The sequence below is a fragment of the Lontra canadensis genome, unplaced genomic scaffold (genome assembly GCF_010015895.1).
Source record: "Lontra canadensis isolate GAN:19392208 unplaced genomic scaffold, GSC_riverotter_1.0 scaffold197, whole genome shotgun sequence".
In the NCBI taxonomy this organism is placed as follows: domain Eukaryota; kingdom Metazoa; phylum Chordata; class Mammalia; order Carnivora; family Mustelidae; genus Lontra; species Lontra canadensis.
Window position 1 is genome coordinate 262,611 of NW_022631191.1, and position 16,475 is coordinate 279,085.

At 44.5% G+C, this 16,475-nt stretch overlaps 2 protein-coding genes and 1 pseudogene across 2 annotated transcripts in view; 1 reads left to right on the forward strand and 2 right to left on the reverse strand.

The window, feature by feature from the left end:
* Positions 1-3,164, forward strand: part of FGD1 (FYVE, RhoGEF and PH domain containing 1) — a 40,667-nt gene extending 37,503 nt beyond the window's left edge. The window contains exons 16-18 of the mRNA XM_032847946.1: positions 74-235; positions 1,563-1,706; positions 2,237-3,164. Coding sequence (XP_032703837.1) covers positions 74-235; positions 1,563-1,706; positions 2,237-2,542 — 612 coding nt within the window. The 3' untranslated portion in view covers positions 2,543-3,164. The remainder of the gene's footprint in view (positions 1-73; positions 236-1,562; positions 1,707-2,236) is intronic.
* On the reverse strand, positions 3,119-8,540 carry TSR2 (TSR2 ribosome maturation factor). The gene is given in 5 exon segments (XM_032847951.1): positions 3,119-4,164; positions 4,396-4,566; positions 5,144-5,235; positions 7,960-8,050; positions 8,232-8,540. Coding segments are annotated over 5 exon segments (798 nt in total). The 3' UTR covers positions 3,119-4,029.
* Positions 8,541-12,734: 4,194 nt separating this feature from the next.
* Positions 12,735-13,291, reverse strand: LOC116861410 (annotated as a pseudogene).
* Positions 13,292-16,475: the final 3,184 nt, after the last annotated feature.

Below are 16,475 nucleotides of genomic sequence, written 5' to 3' on the forward strand. Positions count from 1 at the left end.
CACTGTGGGAGTTGGTACACTGAAGGGAAAGACCTGCAGGAACCAGGCTGTTTTTGCCCACTTGCCACCCCAGGTGGTCTGTGGGAAGTGCTCCGAGTTCCGGGCCCGCCTCATCTATGACAACAACCGCTCCAACCGTGTGTGCACGGACTGCTACGTGGCCTTGCATGGGGTGCCTGGGAGCAGCCCGGTCTGCAGCCAGCATACACCCCAGCGCCGGAGGTCTATCCTGGAGGTAAGAGCCAGGTCCCCGACTAACAGTCCCACGCCAACCACATGGGCCCCAGCCGCCCACCATGACTGACACACACGTGGGCATCTCTGAAATGCTAGGGTGCTATGTGCTTCCACTGAGCAAGTGACCCAGGCTTGGAGTGAGTAAAATGAATGCAAGAGTGAGTGAAAGACGAATTTTTATTTAAGTGCTTTAGCCATTTAATCTTCACAGTAAGTAATCTATCCATGCTATTCCTATCCCTGGGTTACAAATGAGGGAACTGAGGCTCAGGGAGTTATTTGCCCAAATTACACAGCCAGCAAGTGGCAGAGCTAGTATGTTTTTTCAATAAACAAATTATCTTTTCTTATTACAAAATAGGATATGTGCACTGGGGAAAATTAGACAATATAAACAAAAATAATAAAAACACCATATTCCTTCTACCCACTAGATTACCACTATTAATAGTTGTGTTGTAGCATGCCATACATACATTTTTGGTTTTGTTTTTAACCAAATTGAGGTATTTATTTCACTTAACATTTAAAGAATGCTTACTCTGGGGGTGCCTGGGTAGCTCAGATGGTTAAGTGGCTGACTCTATTTCGGCTCAGGTCATGATCTCAGGGTCCTGAGATGGAGTCCTGGGGTGAGTTCCTCACTCAGGGGGGAGTTTGCTTGAGGATTTACTCTCTCCCTCTGCCCCTAATTCCTGCTCACGTGCACGTGCGAGCGCTCTTCTCTCTCTCTCTCTCTCTCTCTCTCTCTCTCTCAAAAATAAATAAATAAATCTTTTTTAAAAAAGAATGCTTACTCCGTGCCAGGCACTCTTCTGAGCATTTTGCATACATTAACTCATTTAATCCTTACAACAGACCTATATGTTCTCCTTCCAAATCAATACATTTTCATCTCAAGCTGGGATTCTAAGCCAGACTGCCTTACCCAGCTACCCAATCCTCTTCACAATGCTAGGGTTGCCTCTTGCTAAATCCAAGGCATGGATGTTATGATGAAAGACAACGAACAGGGGGAGGTATAAAGGCATAAGTGACTTGAGGAATAAATCAACTGATAGAACAATGCCTGCCTGGCATCTAGGTGCCCCTGTTGAAACACCCCTCCCACCAATTCCTAGGAGGCAAGCAGCCACTGCAGTGCAGCAGACAAGCCTGGCTTTCAGCCTCAATTCTAACCCACAGTGGGTGGGGGTACTGGACAAATCCTTCCCACCATCTGAGCTTTGGCCTTATCAATCCCTATGCTGAGGGCATGTCAAAGCCAAGAGTAGCCAGGCCAAGCCTTCTATCAACACTGATGTCCCCTATGTCTCTGGCCACAGAAACAGGCCTCAGTGGCTGCGGAGAACAGCGTCATCTGCAGCTTCCTACACTACATGGAGAAAGGTGGCAAAGGCTGGCACAAGGCATGGTTCGTGGTCCCTGAGAATGAACCCTTGGTGCTGTACATCTATGGAGCCCCTCAGGTGTGCATCCCATTCTTTCAGGGCCTTTCAGCCACCTGGCAAAACCAGGCTGCTCCTCTTCCCTTTTAGTCCTTGACCTCTCCTTGGCCTTGGGAGATGGGGTAAGGCTAAGGGGAAATCAGAACCCCTACCCTTGTGAGACAAAGATGAGCTAGAGACAAGGAGTGACTGTGGGCCAACATGTATAGGGAAAAGCGGGGTGAGATAGTCTAGCTAGTTTCGTGGAGGTTAGACATTGCTAGGTCCAGTTTGGAGCAGGAAAGAACATGTAAATGGAGGCAAAAGCTGAAACAAAGGCCTGCAAATATTATTTTTTATATGCTAAAGAGACTAGCCCAATTGGTTTTGGTTGTGGGAGGAAATGGGTATTTGAACTAGCCTGCATGCTAGCCTCAGCTGACATTTTTCAGTTGCTATCAGTGGAGCCATGGAAGTTTCCTGAGGAGGGGAAGGAAAAGAAGGGTTCAGCAGATGCAAAACTAGTGAGAAGCCCAGCCTCAAGGTGACCCCAGCTCTGTCCTGTTCCCTAGGATGTGAAAGCCCAGCGCAGCTTGCCCCTCATTGGCTTTGAGGTGGGGCCTCCTGAGGCAGGGGAGCGGCCTGACAGAAGGCACGTCTTCAAGATCACCCAGAGCCACCTGAGCTGGTACTTCAGCCCCGAGACAGAGGAGCTGCAGCGGCGATGGATGGCAGTGCTCGGTCGGGCAGGCCGTGGGGACACGTTCTGCCCAGGGCCCACACTGTCTGAGGACAGGGAGATGGAGGAGGCACCAGTGGCAGCTTCAGGAGCCATTGCTGAACCGTCCGAAGCCCCCCAGACCCAAGACAAGACCTAGAGGGTTTGGGAGTAACTGGGGCCCGCTGCCCCATACTCTAGCTGCCCATGTCCAATTGGGGGCCCCAGCCCCCTCCCTCCCAGCTCAGTCAATACTTGAACTCCCATCATGGGCACTTTCAATCCTCAGTGCTGGGTCTTGGGTTTTTTAACTCATCTTTTCACAAAACATGGGCTTTAAAAAAAAATTCCTACAGTGATGTTAATTTTTTTTAAATCCCTGTCCCCAGGAAGGGTGGGAGCTGTTGCTAGACCCCCTTGAATTAGGCTGTTTTGTCCTCCATCCCTTCAACATCCTACAGATCCTGCCTCCACCCAATTCCCCCCCAAACTGGAGGCAGATTTGGATTCAAGTGCCAGTTCTGCCACTGACCCCATGGCCCTGGCCCACCCCTGCCCCCCCCAGCCAGTGTCTTTACACACGTTACGTGGGGTGGTGACGAGACCCCTCCTGCCTCTTCCATGGCTTATAGCTTCTACCCGGCCCCAAGGCTACCCAGTATTTTATCGTCCAGACCCATGGCAGGGCCACAGGGCAGGACAGGGAAATGGGGGGGAAGACAATGGATACTCTTTGTTTTGTTTTTTAAAGAAAAATACAGTTTATTTCGGGCTTATGGAAACTTTCAGAGTGCTGCTGTGTTCCATTTATCCACCTGTTTGTTCACAGTAACAGGCTGCTAGGATGGGCCCCAAAACTGCTCCCTTACTGAGCTCTGAAGCCCAGCTCCTAAAAGGCTGATTCTAAGGCTCTTCACGGGTCAAGTCACAGATTAAACAATAAGGTACTATGAGGTTTTAAGCCTCATCCCTGGATTTGGGTAAGTATATGGAAAGAGGCTGAAGGAGAAAGAAAACAAAGCCCAGGTCCCCCAAGCTCACCACCTAGCCAAAGTCTTAGACTTCCTGAAGGAACCCAGGGCTAGCGGCTAAGCTGCAGAAAGGGAGTGTTCCTGGGAGGTTCCAATTTCTGAGCAGGGGAACAGAGCTACTTTGTGTGTGTGTGGGCAAGGGAAAAAGAAGAGGTACCACAGCTATTTTCGTTCACATCTTCAACTCATCTTGCTTCTAGTTTGCAAGTTCATCTCAACATTCCTGACCCAGCAGGACTACTGGTTCTCCTGCTGGTCCTCTCCCTTCACAGATCCACCTGGCCACTGTCAACCAGTGTTTAGCTTCTCCAGTCATGCCCTCACCTGCTCAACCCTCCCTCTTCATACTAACCACACCTGAGAGGCAATGTACTGTGAAATGAGGCCCATCATGCAGACAGTAACTTAAGACCCAAGGGAGTGTGGTGAACCAGGTCACACCACCTCGAGAGCAAGGACCCTAGGGCTCTTCTTCCCCTGGAGGAAACTGAACAGGGGAATAGGAAGAGGGTAGAGATGGAGGAACCAGTCCAAGAGTCCACAACCCTCCCAAAACCCCTACAGACAAGGCTCAAAACAACTAGCAAGCAAGGGCCCAAACCATTTCCAGCCCCACTCATTTCTTTCTCCGGACAATGGTCCAGCCATCCTCCACTATATCCTCTTCTTTAATAGTCTGGGAGTCTGGACCAGAGGATTCAGGCTGGGGGCAAACCCCATCTGTAGCTGTCCCATCATTCGTAGCTGTGACCTGGAGGAGAAATACAGGAAAGAGCTAAATACAACACTTCCTGGCTATGGCCACTGGAGACCCAGGCTCTCTTCCCAGCTATGCCAGGACTGGCTGTGTGACCTTAGGAAAGTTCCCTGCCCTCTCTGGATAATATATCCCCCCGCCCCATCATTTCCCTATGAAACTAGCTGATTTCCCAGAAAATTGAAGATATCTGCATCTCCCCACCCAAGGGGCACCCCCTTTCACCTCCATTTCCTCCACGCTGTCCGCATCATCTTCATCCGTTTCTCTAGCTGTTGTAACTGCAGTGGCTCTGACGCTGTACTTTCTTTGGGTAATGTGAGAGGCCATCTCCTTCAGAGCAGCCCCATCACCCCTCTGGAAGTGGTAGAACATGGTCTGTAGCTGCTGGCTCACCTACCAAGAAAACATTCAACTAGCTTGGATTTTTTGGAGAACCTACAATACAACTCGCATGTGTTTGCAGCGACAGTAGGGAGGGGTTTGGAATTTTCCAGAAGAGAATGGGGCTCTTTCTTCCCCAAGGAGTTCACTACTGAAGGAATCATATATGAAGGACCCAGGTAAGAGCCTCAAGTATGGAAGGAGTGCTTCCTAGCAAAGGAAGGCACTAGAATTCGGTTTGAAAGACAAAAGAGGTAAAAGGGAAGGCAATCCCAGCAGGGCTTGATGGGGAAAATGTTAACCAGAACAGGGGTGGAAATGTACCTGGCCTGACCTGCCTTTGGGATGGGGGTGAAGAATGGACCCGGTTGAGAATGTTGTATGGAGAGAAATGAAAGAGAAGAGGCAGCATTTGGAAAGACCTGGGAAGAGTAGACTTTTTCCTTTAGGCAAAAGGGAGTCACAGAAGGTTCTTGCACAGGACTCAAGAAAAGAATGGTTAGACCCAAGGTCTTGGCCTAAAAACAAACAGACAGGGAGAAGAAAGACTGCAGGCAGGGAAATGGGAGTTAGTCCACAATATGCTCACCTGGGGCAGACTTCCATCCTCCACAACCGTATCAAATTCGTTCGTCATGAGCTCCCCGAGGAAGTCCTCCACCTCATCTAGCTCCAAGTCAGCTAATAGGAAAGCAAAGACCAGCCACCTGAATCACTCAGGCCCACTACTATTCAATACCTACTTGGTGGGTCCACATCCAATTGGTGGGTAAAGGCCCCAACAGTGAGCCTTTTATTCACTGAAGTGCTCTGTACTCCAGGTTTTTATGTGATTCTTAAAAACCAAACAAACAAACACTAAACATAAATACCTAATTTCCAATCTCCTGCATCCTACCAATCCCTCTTATTCCCAAAGCATCCAACCACACTCACCCTCTTTCATCTGACCTATTTTAACTGGCCTCCTCTCTGTGACCTTGAACAAGTTACTTATCTCTGTGCCTGTTTTCTCATCTACAAAGTGGGGCTAACGGCGGCCTTCTTGAAGGTCTGTTATGAGGAGTCCCCTAAATAATGCCTAGCATAGGAGAGACCCATAATCCACGTTAATTTCCATCACTCAAGGGCTGAAGTTTCTGAAATGCAGAAACCCTTCATGACTGTGGCTCCACTGAACGGGATAGGTAAGAAAAAATGGACGTTAAGTACTTCCAATGATGAAATCATCATAGCCTTGATATTAACATCCTATTGTGTGATTCTGGCTAATCTCCACCATCTAGGCTTCAGTTACCTTCTGGGCCCCTGCTCTACTTTTTCTGAATTAGAGAATTACTCAAGACGGTCTTCCACAAAGCTCCTCACTCTCCCTTCCCTCTGGGAGAGCTCGTTAACTCCCTTGACTTTCCCTAGCACTCTCATCTAATATCCCCCAAAGCCGTCTCCAACACAAACTACACTCTACCAATTTCACAGATGCCTCAGGCCCTCCACATCCAAAGCCAAACTTACCATCTTACCACTTCAAACCTACTTCTTGTCCTCCAGGGTTCCTCTATTCCATGTAAGGCACCTAATCCACCCAGTGACTCAAACCCAAAACCTGCCTCCTTTTTCCTCCCTCTTCACGGCCAAACAATCTCAAAGGCCCCAATCCATTGCTATTGCCACTGCCCTAGTTCAGGCCTCATTATTTTCTACACAGAAATAACCTTCTCATCAGTCTTTCCCTCTCCAGTCCATGCTCCATACCGATTATTTTCTGAACTTTCTAGTCAACAAATCTCATCCTATTACTCACCTTAGAAAGGGCCCATGAATTTTCGTCACCTACAGCAGTGTTTCATATCCTGCTTTTCAGGAATAGCTGTCCTGCTGGTTTTTAAAGAAAGCTATCCAGGGGCCCCTGGCTGGCTCAGTGGGTTAAAGCCTCTGCTTTCAGCTCAGGTCATGATCCCAGGAGCTCCACATTGGACTCTCTGCTCAGCAGGGAGCCTGCTTCCCCCTCTCTCTGACTGTCTCTCTGCCTACCTGTGATCTCTCTCTGTCAAATAAATAAATAATAAAATCTTTAAAAAAAAAAAAGAAAGCTATCCATAGAAAGCTAATGAGAAATAAAGGAAAACAGGCTTCTTTTTTGTGATTCTTATTGTTAGCCAAGCTTTTATTATGTTAATGATTACTGTGACTCCTAAGAAGGCGCTGAAGAAAAGTTCTTACATAATTTGACTAGGGAAGCTTTTTCTTCACTGAACATCTAACAGAACTATTATTCTATAGCCCGCACTTTGGCAAACGCTGGCCTAACAGACAAACCAAAGGCATGTAACATCTTCCACGTCTTAACCTCTTCCCAGGGCCTCCCCATCCCCCAGATTCATTCTCAACCACTCCTACCTACACTCACAAGCACATACATACCCTTACTCCAATACTGAGCCCCCTGCCACTTTCCAAATATAACACATAATCTTCTCATACCACAGAACTTATTTGTGTGTTGCTGTCTCCCCCACCTAGTTAACTCCTTTTCATCCCTTAAGACTCAAACCAATCACTACGTCCCTGAACAATCTCCAAAGGAAGCCTCCTCCTCAGTCTCAGGCTACCCAAGCACCCTGAGCTCATCCTTATTAGAACATCACCCGGACTGTAAATGCCTACTTACTTAAATGGATCCATCACTAGATGCAAACTTCCTTGTGATAACTCTGCCTAATGTCATCTACAAGACCAAAAGAAAAAAACCTGAATAAAGAATTTTGTAAAAATCTTACTATGCAAAAGACCCTCTGCAGGGTCCCTTATTCTTACATGACCTTAAAGACACATCAAAGGTGTAGATCTTTGCTGTCCAAATAACGAAAAGTCATTACTTAGCACTCAAAATATTGGCTAGGCCAAATTGAGAAGGTGCTAAAAGTGTAAAATACCCACCAGATTTTGAAAACTTAATACTAAAAAGGGATGTAAAATATCTCGAGTTATCTTTTATACTGATTATCTGTTGAGATATTTTAGATATACTGACTTCAGTAACATTAATTTCATCTGCTTTTTACTTTGTTGAAGCGGCTGCTAAAAAATTTTAAATGACATGATGTGAGTTGCATTGTATTCTTATTGGACAGTGCTGAGGTAGATACTTTAATATCTATTTTAGGCATTAAGAAACGTAGTCTCAGATAAAACAACTTGTCCAGAGTGATACCGCAGGTCAATGACACAGCCTCTAAGGTATCAGAACTCAAGATTCTGACTCCTAAAGCCTGTATTCATTCCACCTCGACCTTAGTTAGGTACCATCCCACAACTGTTCAACAGGAAGTGCGCGCTCTACAGGACCCGCCTCCTCCTCCCCACGCCCCCAAAGACAGGCCGCAGCGCCTCACATTCACTCACCATTGCGGAAGAAGTACTCCTCTACTGCACCCCCCAGCCACTCGGCCTTCTCTTGGCTGTGCACGCCCCCGAAGCCATTCTCCACAGCGATCTGCGAACACAGGCCAGAGCCCACCACGTCAGCCTGGAAGCCGGCCTAGGTGGTGTAGGGTTGGCTGCTTATGCTGCCCAGTGGCGCCTCAGGCGCGTTGTCCAGACAACTCTTGTTCTGCCCCGCCAACTCCTGTTCTGCCCCAGACACTAACCTTTATCCTAGCCATGGCCCTACTCACCTGCAAGGCCGGCCAGGCTTCCAGCGCCGCGCGGACGCCAGCCCCGAAGAGCGCCCGCGAATCTTCCCCAGCTCCGGCCATCATCCGTCCTCTGGCAACGCGATGCCCAGGAGGCCCAATCGCTGAGCAGCACAGCCCAGGCCAAATGAGCCGAAAGCCGAACCTGAGAACGCAGATGCGCCTTTCCGAGGACCTGGCGGCAAGACTAGAGCAATAGAAAAGTCTATCAGAGCAATGAATGACATCACCGCAGTTAACTCATATGTAATAAACCAAAGGAAGCCAGGAGTGGAGGTCGGGCGGGGCCATGGGTTCTTGAAGGGTGTGGGGAACTTAATAAAGATACGGATTCCAGGCCTTGGGGCAGAGGAATCAACCTCAGGGAGCATAGCCTTAAAATTTGCATTAAAAAAAAAAAAAAACGTTGTAACATCATCTAAAACACTGCACCCAACAGCAACAAGAGAATATACATTTTTCTGAAATGCACATGGAACATTCTCCATGACAAACCATATGATAAGTTGTAAAGCAGGCCTCAATGGATTTAAAGGAGTTGAAATCACACAAAATTTGTTCTCCCACCACAATGGAGTGAAATTAATCAATAACAAAGAAAGTTGTGAAATTCACTAATATGTGGAAATTAACACCTTTCTAAATAACAAATGGGTCAATGAAAAAATCATGAAGGAAACTGGGAAACAAACTGAAATGAATGAAAACGAAAACCAATATTTATGAAATACAGCTAAAACAATGCTTAAAGTGAATTTTAGGGCAACTGGGTGGCTCAGCGGGTTAAGCCTCTGTCTTCCACTCAGGTCATGGTCTCAGCGACCTGGAATCGAGCCCCACATCCGCTGGCTTCTGCTCAGCAGGGAGACTGCTTCCCCCTCCCACCACCCCTGCCTGCCTCTCTGCCTACTTGTGAGCTCTGTCAAATAAATAAATAAAATCTTAAAAAAAACAAAGTGAGTTTTATAGCTATAAGCACCTATATTAAAAAAGAAGAAAGATGTCAAATCCATAACCTAAACTTTCACCTTAGGAAACTGGAAAAAGAAGAACAAAGTAATCCAAAAGCAAGCAGAAGGAAGGAAATAATAAAGATAGGACAGAAAATACCTGGAATAGAAAACAAAAGCAATAGAGAAAATCATGAAACAAAAGTTGGTTATTTGAAAAGATCAACAAAATTGACAAATTTTTAGCTAGGTTGACTAAGTAAAAAAAGAAGACTCAAATTACTGAAATCAGGAATGAAAGAGGTGACATCACTACCAGCTAGCCAAAAAAGACTACATATAGTATAATACCATTTAATATGAAATGTACAGGGGTGCCTGGGTGGCTCAGTTGTTAAGCATCTGCCTTTGGCTCAGGTCATGATCCCAGGGTCCTGGGATTGAGTCCAGCATTGGGCTCCCTGCTCCGTGGGGAACCTGCTTCTCCCACTCCTCCTGCTTATGTTTCTGCTCTCGCTATCTCTCTCTCTGTCAAATAAGTAAAAAAAAAAAAAAAAAAGTAGGGGCGCCTGGGTGGCTCAGTGGGTTAAAGCCTCTGCCTTCAGCTCAGGTCATGATCCCAGGGTCCTGGAATTGAGCCCCACATCGGGCTCTCTGCTCAGCGGGTAGCCAGCTTCCCTTCCTCTCTCTCTGCCTGCCTCTCTGCCTACCTGTGATCTCTGTCTGTCAAATAAATAAATAAAATCTTTAAAAAAAAAAACTAATATGAAATGTACAGAATAGGCAAATCTACAGAGATAGAGAATAGGTTAATGGTTGCCCAGGCTTTGGGGAGGGGGGAAATGGGGTTTCTTTGGGGGGGGAGATGAAGATGTTCTAAAATTAGATGTGTGATGGTTGCTGTTGGGGGCTGAGTTGTGTGTCATCCCTTCCATTCATATGTTGAAGTGCTAAGACCCAATTCCTCAAAATGTGACTATATTTGGAGACAGAGCCTCTGAAGAGGTAAATAAGGTAAAACAAGGCCCTAGAGGTACACGCTAATCTAATACAATTGGTTTCATTGTAAGAAAAGGATATTAGGGCATAGAGAGAGACATAAGATGCACAGAGAAATGGCTATGTGCACAGAAGGTAAATATCTGCAAGCCAAAGATAAAGGCCTCAGAAGAAACCAAACCTGCTGACACCTTGATCTCGAAGTTCTAGAATTTCGAGAAAATAAATTTTTGTTGTCAAAGCCACCAGTCTGGTATTTCGTTATGGTAACCCTAGCAAACTAATACAGTTGCACAACCCTGTAAATATACTAAAAAACATTGAATTTTATACTTTAAATGGGTAAAATTTATGGCATATAAATAATATCTCAATAAAGCTGTTCTTAGAAAAATAGCATAGGTGATTCCCTCTCACAGCAAGGATTGCAAACTTTGGACTAGACCATGTTAACAAACAATACTGTCACTTCTGTGCCTGGGCCCTTGCTGAATATTGCTGCGTCATGCATGGGGTTTGATCAAATGCCTAAGGAGTTTACAGTCCATCATGCAAGACTGGCCAAGGACCCTAGAGAATTATCAGTGCTCTGGATTAATCTAGGTGTTAAAGGACCTGAAGCAGATAGAATTCTGCAAACTGTCTTTAGGAGAAATGGTACAAATTAGGTATGAAGGTATTGCTTCAGATTTATAAAAGAAATCACAAATGTTACAAATTACAAAACTTTTTAAAAACTGACAAATACCATAAACATTCTCAAACTCCCCAAAATAAAATATTTTTATCAATTGTTTGACTCGTCTCCCCACTAATTTTTCTTTTGGTTACAAGCTCCTTGATACCCTCCTCTAAATAAATATGACAATTACTTTATAATAACATTTTCTAGAGAGAATACAAAGAATTCAATTGAATTCAATGTCATTCAGTTGATAAAAATTTTTATTGGTAGTTTAGAAAAGTGTCGACTTCACAATTTGTTATTAGTGAGGTAAATTTTAAGATTGCCGTCAAATTTGAGGGAACCTCTCGTTTTTTTTTTTGTTTTTGTTTTTGTTTTTGTTTTTTTTACATGTGAGCTATAAAATTTCAGGGTATTTTAACTGTTCTTGTGCAATGACAAATTGTAAATGCTCTTCAAATTGACTGCGCTCGATAATCAGGGACTCGGAAGTGGCATGTGTAAGTATGGGGTGCTGAGGCTTAAGCTTTATTGTTCTATAATAAATCCATCTCTGTGCAATGTTAGAGAAGGGAGCACAGGGGCTCATGAGAATCCAGCAGAGGGAGCCCCTGACCCAGCCTGGAGGCTTGTGGCAGGCTCTCAAAGATGACACTTGAGCTGATTCTTAAAAGTTTGAGTGGAATTTTGCCAGGTGGTGGGGTGTGTTTCTAAATAAAGAGAGAGAGAGACTTTCCTGCTGAGGAAACAATGTAGATACAAAGACACAGAGGCAGAAAACAACATGGTGTGAAATGATAACCATGAGCATTCCCAGGCTGATAACTTTGTAAGGCATAAACTCCTACAGAGCAATTGAGACTCATTCCGACAGACTCAGGAACTTAAACTGAGTTCAAATAAGCCCAAGCAAAGATACTGAGATTAATCACCTCTGCATGAGTTTCCAGACTAAGGCTTCAAATATATATGGAGAGAGTAGGTAAAATGCTGGTCACCCGTTCCAGGGTTTTGTGGAGGTTTTTCCCACACCACCAAGTAATTCTCTGACATCAGCTATGTGTCTTCCAATTCAACTTACTTCTGATACTGCCTACCTGCAGATAGCCTCTGATCTCACAGGTTAAAAGTTTAGTCTTACAAATCTGCCCCCACCCCCGACATACACAAATCGCATGCCAAATACAAGTGCAAGTTGTTGCCTGTCCTTCTGACCAAAGGGCTATATATGGGAGGGAACAAAAACCCCATCCTCTGGTTCAATTAATTGCTACAGGGGCTCACAGAACTCAGAGAAACATTTTACTTACTAGATCATCAGTTTAGGGTTGCCTGGCTGGCTCAGTCAGAAAAGCATGTGACTCTTGATCTTGGGGTCATGAGTTGGAGCCCCACACTGGGTGTAGATAGATAGATAAACAAATTGAAGTTTAGATTATTGGTTTATTATCAAAGGATAAAACTCAGGACCAGCCAGATGGAAGAGATGCATAATGCAAGGTGTGTGGAAGGAGCGAGGAGCTTTCATGCTCTCTCTGAATCTCCCTGTGATCATTAACCCAGAAGCTCTCTGACAGGGTTTTTATGGAGGCTTCATTACATAGGCATGATTGATTGAATCTTTGGACATTAGTGATTTGTTGGTGGTGGTGTCGTTTAGTCTTTATTTCATAATCATAAACTTCACCCTGCAATTCAGCTAGACTTGGAGTAAGGAAAATATAGAATACACAGAACTGCAACAAAAGCACAAAGATTATAGGATATTTCGAGCAGCTGGAGGTGAAGGCGTGCTCTCTAAGCTACAGAAGGAAGGATCTGGCAGTTGAGAGAAAGCACAAGTCAAATTTATTAGATTCGTCCACAGTCAGCAATGGTGATCTTCTTGCTGGTTTTGCCATTCCTGGTCCCAAAGTACTCAATGGCTTCCACAAGATTCACACCTCCTTTCACCTTGTCAAAGACCACATGCTTGCCATCCAACCACTCAGTGTTGGCAGTGCAGATGAAAAACTGGCAACTCTTCATGTTGGGTCCAACATTTGCCACGGACAAGATGCCAGGACCTGTGTGCTACAGGATGAAACTCTCATCATCAAATTTCTCCCCATAGATGGACTTGCCACCAGTGCCATTATTGCATGTGAAGTCACCACCCTGGGCACAGAAATCCCAGAATAATCCTGTGAAATCAGGAGCCTTTATAACCAAATCCTTTCTCCCCAGTACTCAGAGCGTGAAAGTTTTCTGCTGTCTTTGGAACTTTGCCTGCAAACAGCTCCAATCTGTTAAAATATATTTATGAATCAGATGAGTAGTCACTTCTTGGTTTCCAGGTCCCTTACCTCAAAGGAGATGTGACCCAAGGGTTCACCACCCACAGCGATGTGCATGGTGGGGTTGACCATGACTGGTGACATGGGAGGTTCCAGGGCAGTGGTGTCTGCAATGCCATTGGTGATTGTATTCAACCTCCAGCCCCTCTCCCCTCCCAGGAGGTTGAAGTGTGAAACTGAAACTTCCAAACTTGTAATCACAGGGTGGCTCTACAGGCAACATAGCCTTTTACCATTCTCATCACTTAGGAAATTACATCACTTAGGAAATTCTCATCACTTAGGAAATTACAAAGATTTTAGGAGCTCTGTGCCAGGAAAGGGTTCAAAGACCAAATACATATTTTAATATATATTTTTTATATTTTATTTATTTATTTGACAGACAGAGATCACAAGTTGGCAGAGAGGCAGGCAGAGAGAGAGGGGGAAGCAGGATCCCCGCTGAGCAGAGAGCCTGATGCAGGGCTTGATCCCAGGATCCTGAGATCATGACCTGAGCTGAAGGCAGAGGCTTTAACCCACTGAGCCACCCAGGTGCCCCTCAAATACATATTTTTATTATAAATCACAATATCACAGTAGATCTTCTAGAAATACCCACGCTTGGGACTCCACTCTGGGCTCCAACAAACCAAGACCTCTGAATGAACCCTGAGATTTAGCCTTGAGACTGAAGTCCAAGGTTAAGTTATACTAAGTGACAGACTTCCTCTTTTCTGTGCCTTAAATCCATCTGGCAATCTGTTGAAGCCAATATGTCCCTTCCCAGATTAATGTTTTTAAATGCGTAAAATAAAATTTACATTACAAAGGAAACCAATTATATTAAAATATAGTTATAAGTGAAATAAGTCAGAGAAAGACAATTATCATATGGTTTCACTTATTTGTGGAACATAAGGAATAACATAGAGGACATTAGGAGAAGGAAGGGAAAAATGAAAGGAGGTGTATCGGAGGGGGAGATGAACCATAAGAGCCTATGGACTCCAGGAATCAAACTGAGGCTTTTAGAGGGGAGAGGAGTGGTGGGATCAGTGAGCCCGGTGATGTGTATTAAGGAGATCACATACTGCATGGAGTACTGGGTGTTATACGCAAACAATGAATCATGGAACACTACAGCAAAAACTAATGATGTACTGTACAGTAACTAACATAATAAAAATAAATAAATAAAATAAAATATAGTTATCAAAACATTACAAAACTAATTGTAATATACATTTTTTATTAATGCCTTAAATACAATGCTCTACTAGCAGGTTAGTAGTTAAATGACTCTTGCGATTCCAAATTAATGACTGTAAATAACATCTTTTAAAAAGATTTTATTCATTTATTTGACAGGGAGAGACAGCAAGAGAGGAAACAAGCAGGAGAAGTGGGAGAGGCAGAAGCAGACTTCCAGCTGAACGGGGATCCTGAAGCAGGGCTCAATCCTAGGACCCCAGGATCATGACCCAAGCCGAAGACAAGTGTTTAACAACTGAGCCACCCAGGTGCCTGACTGTAAATAACATTTTAAGAGATCTGTTATGAGGGGTGCCTGGGTAGTACAGTCAGTTAAGCATCTCATCTTAGTTTTACTCAGGTCATAATCTCAGGGTTGTGAAATCAAGCCCTGCATTGAGCTCCATACTGAGCAGGGAGTCTGCTCAAGATTCTCTCTCCCTCTCCCTCTGCCCCTTCCCCTCTATAAAATAAATCTTTCTTTAAAAAAGATCTGCTATGAAAAATATCTGTGTGTTGGTGACAAATTTAATATTATTGCTAATACTACTGTGGTTGGTTACCTACATTTATTATTGAAAGAAATGCCTATAACAGACACAGGAGAAAAGGTTCATCATCACTAGCCATCAGGGAGATTCAAATCAAAACCACATTGAAAAAAAAAAACCACATTGAGATACCACCTTACACCAGTTAGAATGGCCAAAATGAATAAGACAGTAAACAACATGTGTTGGAGAGGATGTGGAGAAAGGGGAACCCTCTTACACTGCTGGTGGGAATGCAAGTTGGTGCAGCCACTTTGGAGAACAGTGTGGAGATTCCTTAAGAAATTAAAAATAGAGCTTCCCTATGACCCCGCAATTGCACTGTTGGGTATTTATCCCAAAGATACAGATGTAGTGAAAAGAAGGGCCATCTGTTCATAGCAATGTTCATAGCAGCAATGGCCACGGTTGCCACACTGTGGAAGGAACCAAGTTACCCTTCAACAGATGAATGGATAAGGAAGATGTGGTCCACATACACTATGGAGTATTATGCCTGCATCAGAAAGGATGAATACCCAACTTTTGTATCCACATGGACGGGACTGGAAGAGATTATGCTGAGTGAAATAAGTCAAGCAGAGAGAGTCAATTATCATATGGTTTTGCTTATTTGTGGAGCATAAAGAATAACACGGAGGACATGGGGAGATGGAGAGGAGAAGGGAGTTGGGGGAAATTGGAGGGGGAGATGAACCATGAGAGACTGTGGACTCTGAGAAACAAACTGAGGGTTTTGGAGGGGAGGGGGTGGGAGGTTGGGTGAGCCTGGCGATGGGTATTGTGGAGGGGATGTATTGCTTGGAGCACTGGGTGTGGTGCATAAACAATGAATTCTGGAACACTGAAAAGAAATTTAAAAAATAAATAAAAATTTAAAAAAGAAAGAAAGAAAAGCCTGATTTCATTGGAGGTTGGAAAATAAGATGTATTTTTTCACATCTAAATCCACACTTAAATTCTATGCATGACACTTACTCTACTCCTACTCTAGACCCTATTCTAGAGCGAACATTTCAGACTAGATTAAGCCTAGATGAAGAGGACCAGATTAACATGGTAAAGACTGAACTCCCAAAACCTAAGCCTAAACTCAATTCCCAACATGAGACCTGAGACTAAGATCCAAGATTGAAACACAGATTGAGTTGTCAAACTGAACTGCTAGTGTTTAAATGCAGCAGGTTCTTCCAGATGGAAATTTTCAGACTAGAACCCAGCCTGGCATCCCAAGACAGAGCCCACCACACAGAGATCCCAGGTGAGATTACCATATTGAGATCCCCTAGGCTTGGCTCCACAGGATAAAATATCCTGGACTGAACTCCCAAAATCTGATTGTCCCAAAGTGGCCAGACTCAGCCACTCACACAGAGCCTTGAGCCTGGCAATCACTTGGTGAGAGGCTCAGTCATATCTTAGATCAAAAATCAGTCTTCCATATCAAATCCTTGGGTGTTTAAGAGTTA